Source organism: Rhineura floridana, chromosome 12 (assembly GCF_030035675.1).
Source record: "Rhineura floridana isolate rRhiFlo1 chromosome 12, rRhiFlo1.hap2, whole genome shotgun sequence".
Taxonomy (NCBI): domain Eukaryota; kingdom Metazoa; phylum Chordata; class Lepidosauria; order Squamata; family Rhineuridae; genus Rhineura; species Rhineura floridana.
In genome coordinates this window covers 41,515,690-41,528,696 of record NC_084491.1, presented here as the reverse complement: position 1 = coordinate 41,528,696, position 13,007 = coordinate 41,515,690, and the positions used below count along the sequence as shown (strand labels likewise).

Genomic DNA, 13,007 nt, shown 5'->3' with positions numbered 1-13,007 from the left:
TTTTGCAATACGCTGAAGCCACCCCTCTTTACCTCAGCTTTGGCAGTTACCGTATTTTGGTTTGTGAGACCCACCTCATTACTGGTCTGTTGTGATTGGAATGGTTTTACTTGTTTTAATAATTGTAACTGTTTTGTTTGTTTTTATAGCTGTATAACATATCGTAACCCACCCTGGGACCTTATGGTGAAGTATGGGTAAGAAACCTTATAAATGAATAAACAAATGAGTAAAACAGGTGGACATGTACACTGTCAGATTTCAGAAGGGGAATGAAGGTAAGTCTCTCCCAACTGTGACCTTCTGACTACTTGGGGCAGCGCTAACAGAGACTCAAGGTGGGGGGGCGGGGCGGCGGCTGCTGTGGTCTAGAGGAAATCCATCTGTCTCTCGCTAACCTTCCTGTCCAGGACAGATTAGGGATTCTGCTGGTGGACTGCACACCCAGCTGCCTATCAGCCTCCCTGCCTATCCTGACAAAGGCAGCCTTCGATTTGGTGTTGAGCGCCCCCAGGATGGTTGTTCTGGGGGATCTCAACTTGCATGCCAAGGCCTCCACATCTGGGGCAGCTCAGGATTTCATGGCTGCTATGACAGCCACGAGGCTGCCTCAACATGCCACTGGCCTAACTCGTGCAGCAGGACACACTCTAGATTTGGTTTCCTTGGGAGAACAGCAATCTGAAAGTGAGGGGAATTAACAGAAATCGCTTTCTCGTGGTCAGGTTACTTGGACTCCACAGAATGTAGCTCCATTGGCAGGTGCTTCCAGACCATGACCTGGTCTAGTTCTATTGGGTAACATTCAGCTGTCGAGACCAGAGGATCCTGGCAAGCTGCTTGGCTACGTCCAGCTGGCCACCTTCATGCCTTAGTACATCTAAAAGGGTGGGGATGTTCATTTCTCCTTAAGGGAGGGAGGAGCACCAGTCTCTTTAAAGGGGGTGATAATTAACTTATTATTCCTAAAGAAGCCTGGAAGATGTAAACAACTTCATCAGGCTGGTTGCCAACATCCCCTTACTGGGCAATGTGATCAAGCAGGTGGTCACCGGCCAACTCCAGACATTCTTGGATGGCGAAGTGCAAGGACCTTTGCTAAGGGACAGAGGAGGGGGTCATTGCTGGTTCTCTTGGACCTCTCAGCAGCTTTTGATACCACCTACCATGGTATCCTTCTTGTCAGGCTGTCTGAGATGGAAGTTTGGAGGTACTGTGTGTCACTGATTCCAGAAGGTAGTGCTGGGGAATTATTGCTCTACCCCTTGGCAGTTATGCTGTTGCTGTTTATCATTTACATGGGGCAGGTTATTCGGACATACAGACTGACGTGTCACAAATATGTGGACGACAATCAGCTCTCTCTCCTTCTCTCCATGAAAAATCCACGTGAGGCAGTGGGTGTTCTCAATTAGGGTTTGACTGGATGAGTGCCATTAAACAGACTGTCAGACAAGGCAGAGGTACTGGTGGTGGGTGGTTCATCTGCTCAGCTGAATGGTGTTCAACCAATTTTGGAGAGGGCAGCACCCCTCCAAAGGATGAGGTTCATAGTTTGGGGGTGTTCTTGGATCCAGCACTTTCACTGGAAGCACAGGTGGCTTTTTATTAACTAAGACTGATAAAATACCAACTGAAATATGAGCTACAAGCCTTGATGGACCAGATAACCTAGTTGCAGTCATCCATGCTCTGGTAATCTCTCGTTTGGATTACTACCATGTTACATGTGAGGCTGCCTTTGAAAATGGTCCAGAAACTTCAGCTGCTCCAAATTAAGGCAGCATTTTTTAAAAAGAAAGAACCAGCCAATACAATACTACTGCTTTGCCATTTGCACTGGCTTGCAGTCTGTTTATAGGCCAAATTCAAAGTGTTCATATTAACCTTTACAGCCCTTGAAGAAGGGCTACCAGAAGGATCACCCCCTCCCACCCAAAGCTTCCTGAGGTCTGACGGATGGCTACTACACAGGGTCTTTTCAGTGGTGGCACCTGGTTGCGGAATGCCTGCCTTGTACCTACATGATGGTCTTTTTGGTGTCAGATGAAGACGACTTTTTTCCTCAGGTTTTTCCATCTTAAATGTTTTAGGACTTTTTAGATCTGTTGTACTGATACTATTCTCTGCTACTAGTTTTGTATTTCTGAGTTTCATTGCTTTCGATTTTTTTTTTAGTTGCAAGCTATCCAGAGAACTTCTGTTATTGGGTGGTATAGTCAATGTGGTATAGTGGTGAAAATGCCATACTAAGACCTAGGAGACCAGGATTCAAATTCTTCCACAGTCATGTAGCTCACTTGGTGACTCTGGGCCAGTCACAGTATCGCAGCCTAACCTCCTTCACAGGGTTACTGTGAGGAAGAAACAGGGAAGAGGAAAACTATGCATGCCACCCTCGAGCCCATTGGAGGAGAGATGGAATACAAACATACTAAATAAAATAAAACTCTAAAAGCTCCAATTGAAGAGGAGACAAGATAAGATCTGGAACGAGGGCCACGGAGACAATGGTGTCCAAATGAAGCCAGTCGTCTTGATGAAAGCACAGTTCAGTTTCATGCTCAGAGAGTAACTGTCAGGTGGCCCAGGAGAGAGCATGGCTTGTGCAGTCCTCTCATGGCCTTTGCAGGTTCAAATTATCTAAAAAATCCACAGCAGCCATACTTGGAGCATCCACACGACACTGAGCCTGCCTGCTTCAATAGCTGCAGCCAAACCTCTGTGCAAAGCACAACAATCCATTTCTTAACAGTAGGTACCTTGTGTTAGGGATGTGTCCGATGCTCTACGTCCCTCTCGGAAGCTGACAGGGGAACGGTTGTGGGTCTCTCGCTTGTGGGACGCCAGTGTCTGCATGGCTGGATTAGCGGGTCTCAGACGTATGAAAGGAGGCGTCATCCTAGGAGCTGGCTGATTGGCCAGTACCATTTCCTTCAGGGAAGGGGTGTCTTCCAGGAAGTTAAGATCGCTCTGGATGGATCCCATGTCATATTCAGAATCAACACTGCTCAAGGATTGGTTCTCATCCATGGAAAAGACTTTCCCTTCATAACATAGGAAAATCCACAGTAAGTGCAACAATTACCTACCAAAGCCAATAAGCCCCTGTGTCCAAAGCGACATCTCTAGGCTCCAACTGGATTGGACAGCCTGCGAACGAGCAACTCCACACTGCTTTAGCCTTTCCAATTCTGCAATAGCAGGCAGATTCAAGTAATGATGAAAAATGGTCATTTGTATTGGCAGAGTGCCAGACAAACATGATGCCACTGGCATTTTTTTTTTAACTTTCAGGTTTTAAAGAAAGGGAATGAACTACCTTTTACACACAAGCCATGCTGGTTTTCTTCTAGAAATTGTACCTTAAATGCTCTGAGAACTGAATACTGCTTATCTGCTACAGCAACTGTGTACAGGTATGATAAGCACTTGGATAGGAGCAGACGCAACCTTCTTACTATAACAGAAAAATCATGCTAAAAGGTTCAGTATGAAAGGACGTAAGGGGCGTTTCACACAGTCACTTGCTTCTGCATGATTCCAGCCTTGCTTATCATATCATACAGAGATATGCATTGTTTACATGGTGAGCCTGGAACCTAGCTAGGGCATCTGAAAGTCAACCGTCCCCCCCCCCAAAAAAAATACAACAAAACTCTCCTGTATATTGGTTTGCAGCTATGATTCTCTCGGTGTCCTACAGAAGCTGTTTGCTCAACAGCAATTTTGGCAGAATGTTACCTGCTACAACAACACTGTGGTATTTTTTAGCAGCACCCTACTTGGTGGGGGCTGGGCTGGGGAATCCTCCCATTGCAAGCAGCAAGAAATTCCCAGGGGGTAATGGGACCCTGGCCTGCCCCCATTTGCACAGGAATGATGGAGAGATGTTTCTCTTGGAAGGCTTTTCCCACTGGCTGCCAGTGCTATGAAACACTCACTGGCTGGTGCCTCCTTAGCTGACATTGTTTGCTCTTCCCAGTCTTTGCACACTGTCATGAGATCGCTTGGCAAAACAAGCAGAAGCCATCTGTACATTTACCCCTCTTATCTTCCTACAAAGCAAATTCATTGTTGGCTCCAAGGTAATTAAAAAACCTGGGTGCATGCAGGACTTTTCTTTGATGGCTGCTAAAGTCAGCAAGACATAAAACTGGGCCCGAGACCTCAAAATCCCTTACACCTGGAGTTACCTTCAGTGTATAAGGAAACTCTGCGCTCCCTGGAAGTCTTGCGCAGGGTCCCGGTTCGCTCCTGCTCTTAGCCATACCATAGCTGGAATTAGGTGGAGTCACATGGGGAATACTACCCTGTCTTAAGGCAGGACTGGACTACATCAGTCTTCCCCAAGCTGGTCTTGAGACTTTTTTTTTTACTACAACTCTCATCAGACCCAGGCAACATGGGACTTGTTGGGATGGGAGTTGAAGCCCAGAACGTGTGGGGGGGCGCCAGGTTGGGACCTGTGCATCACTCCAAGTTCCTAAGCTTCAGCCTGCACCATTTACCTGTGCCCGGCATGACAACCAGCTGATTGGTTACTTCTGCCAGAGTGTGACGTCTCTTCCCATAGCGAGTTGCTTGCAGGGCTGCAAACGCCTGAGCGGGATCCTCCTCAGACTCTCCCTCCGTCTCTATCCCTTCATCAATGGAGGTTTCCATCATGCTGCTCGGCAGGGACTGGCACCCCTTCCTTCCCATCATTGGGGGAACAGGATCCAACAGGCAGCCATTCACCTAATAATTAAAAAAAAGAAGGGGGGGGGGAGAACCACACACACAATATCCAATTAGTGGTGCACATCTACTGAGACTCTCTGACATTTGGAATCTCTGTGAATCAAGCGAGAGACAGTCACACAACAGAGGAGTGTTTAAAAACACAGCCGAGGCAATCTGCTGAACGAATGCTACCAGAGAGCTCCACAATCCATGAAGCTGCTTGACAAAAAGTCAAGAGCAGAGCTGGCAAGACACATCAGAAAGAAAAAACAGCAAGCTGACCTTTTCTCAAAGGCCACCTTCTCCTGGTGAGAATGGGCACACTGTCTAGCTCAACAGAGCTTCCCCCCATCCCACGGCAGATTACAGAAATTAATCCGGAGAGGGCAACTCTCTCCATTTGCTGGGACTTGTGTGACAACCGCATTCCAGAAAACAGATTTTTTTTTGTGCTATTTAATGCCACCTTCTACAAACATTTGTCAAATAAAGTGAAAACATACAGCAACTCGATGCCAGCTCTGGATTACCATCCAGCTAGACACCTGAACTGCTGCTTCTCAGGGACTAGAAACTGGGCCACAACTCACTGGAAACTCTCCTGTGCAATCCCAAGAACATGGACAGACAGACATGCTCTTCTTGCTCATTGAGACTGCACAGGAGACATTCCCAGAATGCTGTTCCCCAGGTGTGGGGCTCTTAAAATAAACATCTCTCCCGAGCAGCTGATGAGTGACCTTCCTGCTCTTGACTAATCCCCAGACATTTAAGCAGCTGTTTCTGAATTCCATCAAGAAATCTGTCTCATGGGATCAGCTTCAAAATTAGCTAATTGCTGTTGAGCCAAGTTCCCATTTATTTGGGAAGCTTGCATGGATGCCTTAAAAACTTGTATGAGTTTGGCTGAATTCTATCACATGTGAGAATGTTGCTACGATGGGCTCTAATTTGGGGGCGAAGGGAGTACACTGTCTGTGACCAGGGCCTCAAGGCAAAATCAGCTACCTCTAATATGAGGCTTGATTTAAAAAAAGACTGAAACCTGAAAACATCTTAGTGGTTTCAGCAAGAGAAAAAAAATTGTGTCTACTGTGTGCATCTTGTACTTTCATCCTTCCAGCTTCCACAGGGGCTGTGGAACTCTGGGTGATTTTCACATATGAACCTGATCACAAATCAGTTCAACAAGGCAGCCCTGAAGGCTGACTCTACAAGGTGTGCGAGCAAAAATGTGGAGCAAGTATGCACCTGGTTAAAGGGATCTCCTCAGGTTAAAACGTAATCAGAGTGTCACCCTGTCGTTCGCGCGCGCGCGTGCGTGCGTGCGTGCGTGCGTGCGTGCGTGCGTGTGTTGCATCAACCCCAGAAATACCTGTTGGGATGCTCTGGTGATTGATTTTCATGAAAGTGAAAGTACTTCAGGAGCTGCTTTACAATGGAGCTACTTTCGTCTTTGTTTACATGCAGGATGCTAAATGCTTTGATATCTCTACAGGTCTCAATATGGCATACCAGACATCTTTTTCTTGTTGATGTTGCTTAAAAACTCACCCAGGTTTAAAGGAGTCACCTTGTAGAAGCACTGTGTACATCCATTCAGGTTCCTATATAAGGTGGTTCCTGGTGACCACCTTATTAGGATGGGCAGCCCCTCTTCCCTCAAACCAGGTGTAGGAAACCTATTGTTGGACTCCAACTCCCAGCAGCCCCAGCAAGCACTGCAAATGGTCAGGGATGACAGGAGATGCAGTCCAGCAACTTGTCTCTGCTTTAAAAAGGACGCAGCTAGCAACAGTCGATACAAGACACTAAGGACTTGGACACATAACACAATAATGTTAACTCTATTTTTGCCTTTGAACCAGGAATGACACTCTTTTCTTTTCTCTTTGCTCTCTATACTGAGAGACTGAAATACAAGCAGAAGGAACACAGGAATGTGCCTTATACTGAGTCAGACCATTTGTCCATCTAGCTCAATACTGTCTGCACTGACTGGCAGGGACTCTCCAGGATTTCAGGCAGGGAGTTTCTCCGAGCCCCACCTGGAGACGCTGGGGATGGAACGTGGGGCCTTCTGGCCTGCAAAGCTGATGCTCTGCCACTGAGCTACGGCCCTGCCCTCAACTTGTGCATGTTCCACTTGCTCTAATCAACAAGAGACTGTTTGGCAATCTGCCAACTGCAGGAGGCAAGAACATTTCAGAGGCAAGCCCTGGTCTCCCAGCCGCGTTACAGGAGTTCTGCTGCTTGTTTTTTTTAACTGACACTTCTAGCTGCAACCGCATTTATGACAGGAGGGCATTGCCTGCACTTGCAATACTTTTTATCTTTAGTGGGAACCTGGGCTGAGAAGAAGACAAGTTACTGATGCTTCCTTCATCCCTTAAGACATGATGGTGAAGCAAGGCTGCGTGTGCCTTCCTCGAGATGAAGAGCTGCAAGCCTGCACGTGTGAAGACATCTCTGGGGAAAGCTCCTTGCTTTGATCAGATTGGGGAACAAAGCCAAGGCACGCCAGCCCCACGGTGATGACTGCAACAAATACGGCAAGCAGCGTCAAGGCCTGCTCACTAGATTGGATTTGACAATCAAGCACAGAAGAAAAACAGGCTCAGGAGAACACCTCCCTTACAAGCAGGTCTTAGTATTTTAAGAAACTCGGCAGGAAAATGAGAGAAAGTGAGCTCCATTTTCTTCTCCTGTTAGGGCAATATTTCTTTCAAACCCAACAGCTGTTTACTTGGTGGCGGGGCTGCGTTATGCTGGGCAGGCTGTTTTCTGGAGCATCAGGGCAGTGACAAAAGTTTGGCAACTGGCTCCACCCTACCACCCGCGTCACAAAAGAATAGAGCTATCCGTTAACAGCCAGGCTGGTTAAGCGGCAGCCAAAGTCATAGCCAACTTAATTCGGTGGAACAAAGAGCCAGCTTTAAGCCAGGTTTCACTTTTCAGGCGGTGTGGGGCAAGTCAAAAGAAAACAGCTAAAAAGTAATAGCTGTTCCAAGAGAAATCTCCTGGATTAAGGAGGGAGGCTTTCCACGATATGCCTGAATGCCTCCACCATCCCAAACTGTACAGGGGATCAGCTTAGAGCTTGTCAACACCCAGGATCAGGATGCAGGACAGCGAGAGTCCTGTTCAAACCGTAATCCAGCCTTATCAGAGACAGCAATTACAAAGCGATACAGCCCCCCACTAAAACTAACTCCTAACGAGCTGCGTGCTTAGAGCTGGATGATAAGGCTGAAGAACTCTTAAGTGTCCTGTCTTAGGGTGCTACCAGATGGAGATTCATTTGAGTGTCAGGCATGCTGATTCAGAGACAAAGGCTATCCATGTGTCAACCCCTCCTTGTCCAAATGGAAGAGCAGCAATTACCAGGACACCTTAGGCGGGACAGTCTGAAAAAGAGATGATTGACCCTTATGCTCCTTGGGTGCTTTTGTGGGTGGGGGCAAGTTCTACTTCCTGCTCCCCTGCTTTAACATTGCAGCATGAACCTAGCTTTGTGGGAAGCAGCCACCTTCATAAGCTCTTATCAAAAGCACACACGCACGTTTATGAATGATGCAAAAAACCAACTGATAAAGCTCTTCTGTGTCTTCTGGTGGTACAAGAAGATACTAGGTGGGACAGGATGAGTACATGCTGCTCTTATATACAGAAGTCTCTCGTCATGGCAAGCAGTAAATCAGTGGCATAATTTGAATCAGACAGAATAAAACGCACTGATTTTAATGAGGCAATGAGTGTGCAAGAACAGAACAAATTAGTCGCTACGCAGGTACACGCCACGTAAACACGTTTCTGGTTTATTATGTACTCCTATCGTCACAGAATTCCAGAATTTTTTCCTCCTGCCAGCTTGCATACATCCTAGTTAGTGCTCACTTCCCTTCAGGACCCATCAGTACAGACCTCTAAGCTTGATGTGTGAGCGTGCAAAGCTTACTGGAGCAACTGCACCTTTGCACAACTATGGAAACGTCATATCCTATTAGTCAAGTTTAGTGCCAGCCTGTTAACTGCAGAAGAGCAGAAAGTCTAGAGAAGTTTCCTTGTATAAACTATAGGCACCAAAATCTAAGGAGGCTCTGCTGCTGAACTATCAATTCTCCAGAGCAGATTGGTTTTTCTCCCACACTGTAAGCAGAAATTCACAAAAGCCTGAGAGACAGAAGGCCTCTAATATTTTTTGACAACTTGAAGGTCCCAAGCAAGCTTGTTACTGCTCATGAAATGAGCTAAAAGCAAACACTAATAACACTGTTTCAATTAAAGCATCTTTTTGCCTGCCAAGTTTCCAATATCTCATAATGTAAACAGGCAGGCAAACTGCAATTACAACTGAAAATTAACATGGAAATTCTCAGCTGAAAGGAAACTTTGGGGACTAGTAGTTTTGCGAGTGCAGTCACCCATACATGCAGGTTGACATAAAGAAGTCTAAGATTGGCTGCAAACTAACCTCAACAGATTTAGCTTATGCCATAATAAATCTGTTAGGCCTTACGCTGCTGCAAGCCTCTTGGTTCTTTATGCTGTAACAGACTCATCATGGCTGCCCCTCTGGAAACTTTTCAAGCATAAGGTTTCATATTTGCAAAGATTAAGGAAACCCCTGCATGAGAAGCTCTGGTTAACTCCTACTAAGAAAGAAGGCTCACTGGGTATCAAATATGAAACCCCAAAAGCTGGATTTTATCATCTCTCTGCAGGTAAGGGGCAGAGCTGTCTTGGGAGAGGAGGCAGTTTCCAAGAAGCTTTCTTTTAGCCAGTGAGAGTTGCTGCAGCTGCCCTGAAGTCAGCTGCGTTGCGGCATTTTTACCCTTCCGGAAGGAACAGTCAGATGCTTCAGACACCCTGTTTATCTTGTGGCACTGGAAGCCATGCCACTGTAAATGCGGAGGCCTTTTCGCCTCATACCATCCGCCCTAGAAAATACCTCCAGGTCTCCCACACTTCCTTCTGCTGTAAAGTAGCCAATGAACCCATCTCACAGGCCTTTATTAGCTATCCACTTCTGATAAGTGGAAACACCGTTCGTGGCAAACCACAACGAGGAAGAGACCTGCACAACCACCATGAATCACTGGAAGCCATCAGGTCCTGTCACGAGCAAACTACGAAAGGCAAAGGCAACCCAGAGCCTCACACACACCCCACACACACACTAAGAGTTGACATTCTGATTTGAAACATTTGAGCAAACCTTTCTCCAAGGTGGCTTTCAGGAGCAATTAAAATACTAAGAGAAAATAATACAACGAACACACACTACAAAACCCGATAGAAAGTACAGTCAAAGCCTTATAAGAAAAAGACACGGCTGCAGTGTAGTACAAGTGAAATCAAATAACACTAAATTCCCAGATAAAAAGAGCAACTTGAATCCAGTGCCTGGCAGGTAGATATGGGAATGAATTCCTCAAACAAGGGGCCATCACAGAGAAGGCCTTCTCTCTCAAAGCCACCCGTCTTTTTAAAAATAGGAAAGGCAGAGCAGGGACTCTGGTGGAGGTCTTTATGCTCATACAGGTTCATAAGGAAGGTATTCTGGTTCCAGACAATTTAAATCAGCATCTAGAACTGTGCTCAAAAACAAAGCTGGCAGCCAATGAAGATCTTTAAGTACTGGCATGAGATTAGCCCTACCAGAACCAGCTGACAGTCTTAGCCGCTATGTTCAGCATCAGTTAAAAGTTCCAAACTATCTTCATAGGCAGCCCCAAATACACCACATCACAGTAATCTAACCGGTTAGATGTTAACAGGGCATGGAGAACGCTGGCTAGATTATGCTTTTCCAAGAAGGGGTGCCGCTTGCATACCAAGCAAAGTTGGAAAAAGGTGCTTTGAGCCACAGCAGCTGCTTACTTGGACACCTGTCAGCATGGGCGGGTCTGTTTGCCGCCCCAAGCCACTTCTTTAGTAGGGAGTGCAGGCACTTCGAACAGCTGACTCCATTATCATCATTATCATCGTCATCATTTATTATCCGCCCTTCACCCGAAGGTCCAGGGCAGGTTACAATAATTTTAAAATTCAATGTTAATAACAACTTAAGAACAACCTAAAATCCCAAAACAGGGTGGGTCCTAAAAGGACATGTCTCAGGTGTCAAAGGCCAGGGTAAAGAGGTGATTGATTACCAACCATCAGTACCATCACACAACTGCAGAGTAAACTGTGCTGACCGCAGGGATTACCACAGAAATGCTTCCATTCATTTCACAATGGCCTCCGTGGGCGTCAGGATCCTACCCGACCTAGTCCCCAGGGAGACGAAGAGGCTTGGGATCCTGTGAAGAACCCGGTATGATTGAGGACCTGGAGGGACCCTAAGGTTCCCAAGGCAGCCTAAAGTGCCCCACCTCATGATGTCTCACCTGGGTCCGTCAATAACCCGTGACCACATCTGGAGCCCTGCCTTGATCCCCAATTCTCCCCTGGGCACCAACAGAAAGGTGGTTGCCGGCCCAGCGGGAAGGCCTGAGTCACTGCAGGAGTGCCCATTTGGCTGCCAAAAGGCTCTATCACCAGAGGTCTCCTCAAAAGAAGATCCAGCTGCAAACAATGACCCAGGAGATGACCAGGAAGCGGATGAGATGGCAGTGGGGATACAAGCCCCGCAAGCCTCCTCTAGACACCTGCTGCACTATCAAGCTCCCTACTGAGCTCCTTAATGTCTAGCACAGTGGCTCCCATGGTCGCTAGCTCAGCTCCAACACCATATGCTACACTAGATACCGATCATGGACGATTCCAAAATTCTGGGGGGCTGAAATAGAGAGTGTGAGGATTACCTTTGGTGTGTCAATTCTCTCTTCCTCCATGAATGCGGATTCTGCCTGGCAGGCGGAAGGGGGAAAGGAGAAAGCTTCAGCAGCAGAAGTTGGCGGGAGGCCGGGAGACCTCAACAGTCTTACATTCTGGGGGCGCAGGTTTACAGGAGCTACCGCAGCCTGGGCCTACAAGGAGGAAGAGAAACAGGAAAGAAAGAGCAGGTAGCTGGAAGGTATACAAAGGAAACCGAAGCGAAAGGAGGAAGTATCAGACATGGGATGGAGTCCAACAAGCTGGTGCTCAATGGGGTATAACTGCCCTTGAAAGACCAGGTCTGCAGCCTGGGGGTCATTCTTGACTCCCAGCTGTCCATGGAGGCTCAAGTCTCGGCTGTGAGCCAGGCAGTGCTGTATCCACTCCATCTGATACGGAGGCTGCGCCCCCACCTTCCCAGCCATCTGCTCCCACTAGTGGTACATGCCCTGGTCTCCTCTCGCCTAGACTACTGTAATGTGCTCTACGTGGGGTTACCCTTGAAAACGGTCCGGAAGTTGCAACTGGTACAGAATGCGGCGGCTCGGCTGATTAAAGGCAGCCGCCGGTGAGATCACATTACTCCAGTGTTAAAGGAGTTACACTGGTTACCAGTTATTTTCCAGGCCCAATTCAAGGTGTTGGTTTTGACCTTTAAAACCCTGCACGGTTTTGGCCCAGTCTATCTGAAAGAGCACCTCCAGCATCATCAGCGATGCCGCTCAACAAGATCAGCCTCAAAAGACCTTCTCTCCATCCCACCAGTTAAAACAGCTAGACTGGTGAGGACTAGGGAGAGGGCTTTCTCAATTGTGGCCCCCACCTTGTGGAGTTCCCTCCCAAATGATCTCCGCCATGCCCCCTCTTTGATGAGCTTCCGCCGGGCCTTGAAGACCTGGCTCTTCAGGCAGGCTTTGGGGTGGGTTAGGTTTTACTTACTGTTGATTTTAATGTCCTAATGTAATTATATGTTTTTATTATGTATGTCGCCCAGAGTGGCTGGACAACCAGCCAGATGGGCGACTAATAAATCTAATAAATAAATAAGCTCTGGAGGATAAAAAAAAGTGGGATGGTGACATGCCAGACAAACCAACCTTAACTTGGAAAAAAATAATACTGAAGAAACAGGGCTGTGGAGTCAGAGTCGTGGAGCCAGAAGCAATTTTGGGTGGAGTTGGAAGAAATGTACCGACTCTGACTTCCAAATAAATTTTGATTGACAAGAAGCAATTCTGGGTGGAGTCAGAGTCAGACAGTAGAAAAATAGAGGAGTCGAAGGTTTGGCATACCGACTCCACAGCCCTGTAAAGAAGAATGCCCATCAGATAAAACGGGCTGCTTAGAGCAAGCCCCACGTCCCAGCGCTGCTCCACACAGTGACCAAAAAAGAACCAAGTTGGAAAATGCCGGTCCTGCTTCTCAGTGTTTTCACACAAGGCGGAATGTTTTTAGCA

The 13,007-nt window shown here is 47.1% G+C and overlaps 1 protein-coding gene across 2 annotated transcripts in view; it reads right to left on the bottom strand.

Annotated features, from left to right (window-relative positions):
- SIK2 (salt inducible kinase 2) overlaps positions 1-13,007 on the bottom strand; it is an 89,124-nt gene that overhangs the window by 7,380 nt on the left and 68,737 nt on the right. For both annotated transcript variants that reach the window (XM_061593421.1, XM_061593420.1), the window contains exons 9-11: positions 11,538-11,702; positions 4,512-4,740; positions 2,763-3,047 (exon numbers count right to left, since the gene is read on the bottom strand). In XM_061593421.1, the coding sequence (XP_061449405.1) occupies positions 2,763-3,047; positions 4,512-4,740; positions 11,538-11,702 (679 nt within the window). The remainder of the gene's footprint in view (positions 1-2,762; positions 3,048-4,511; positions 4,741-11,537; positions 11,703-13,007) is intronic.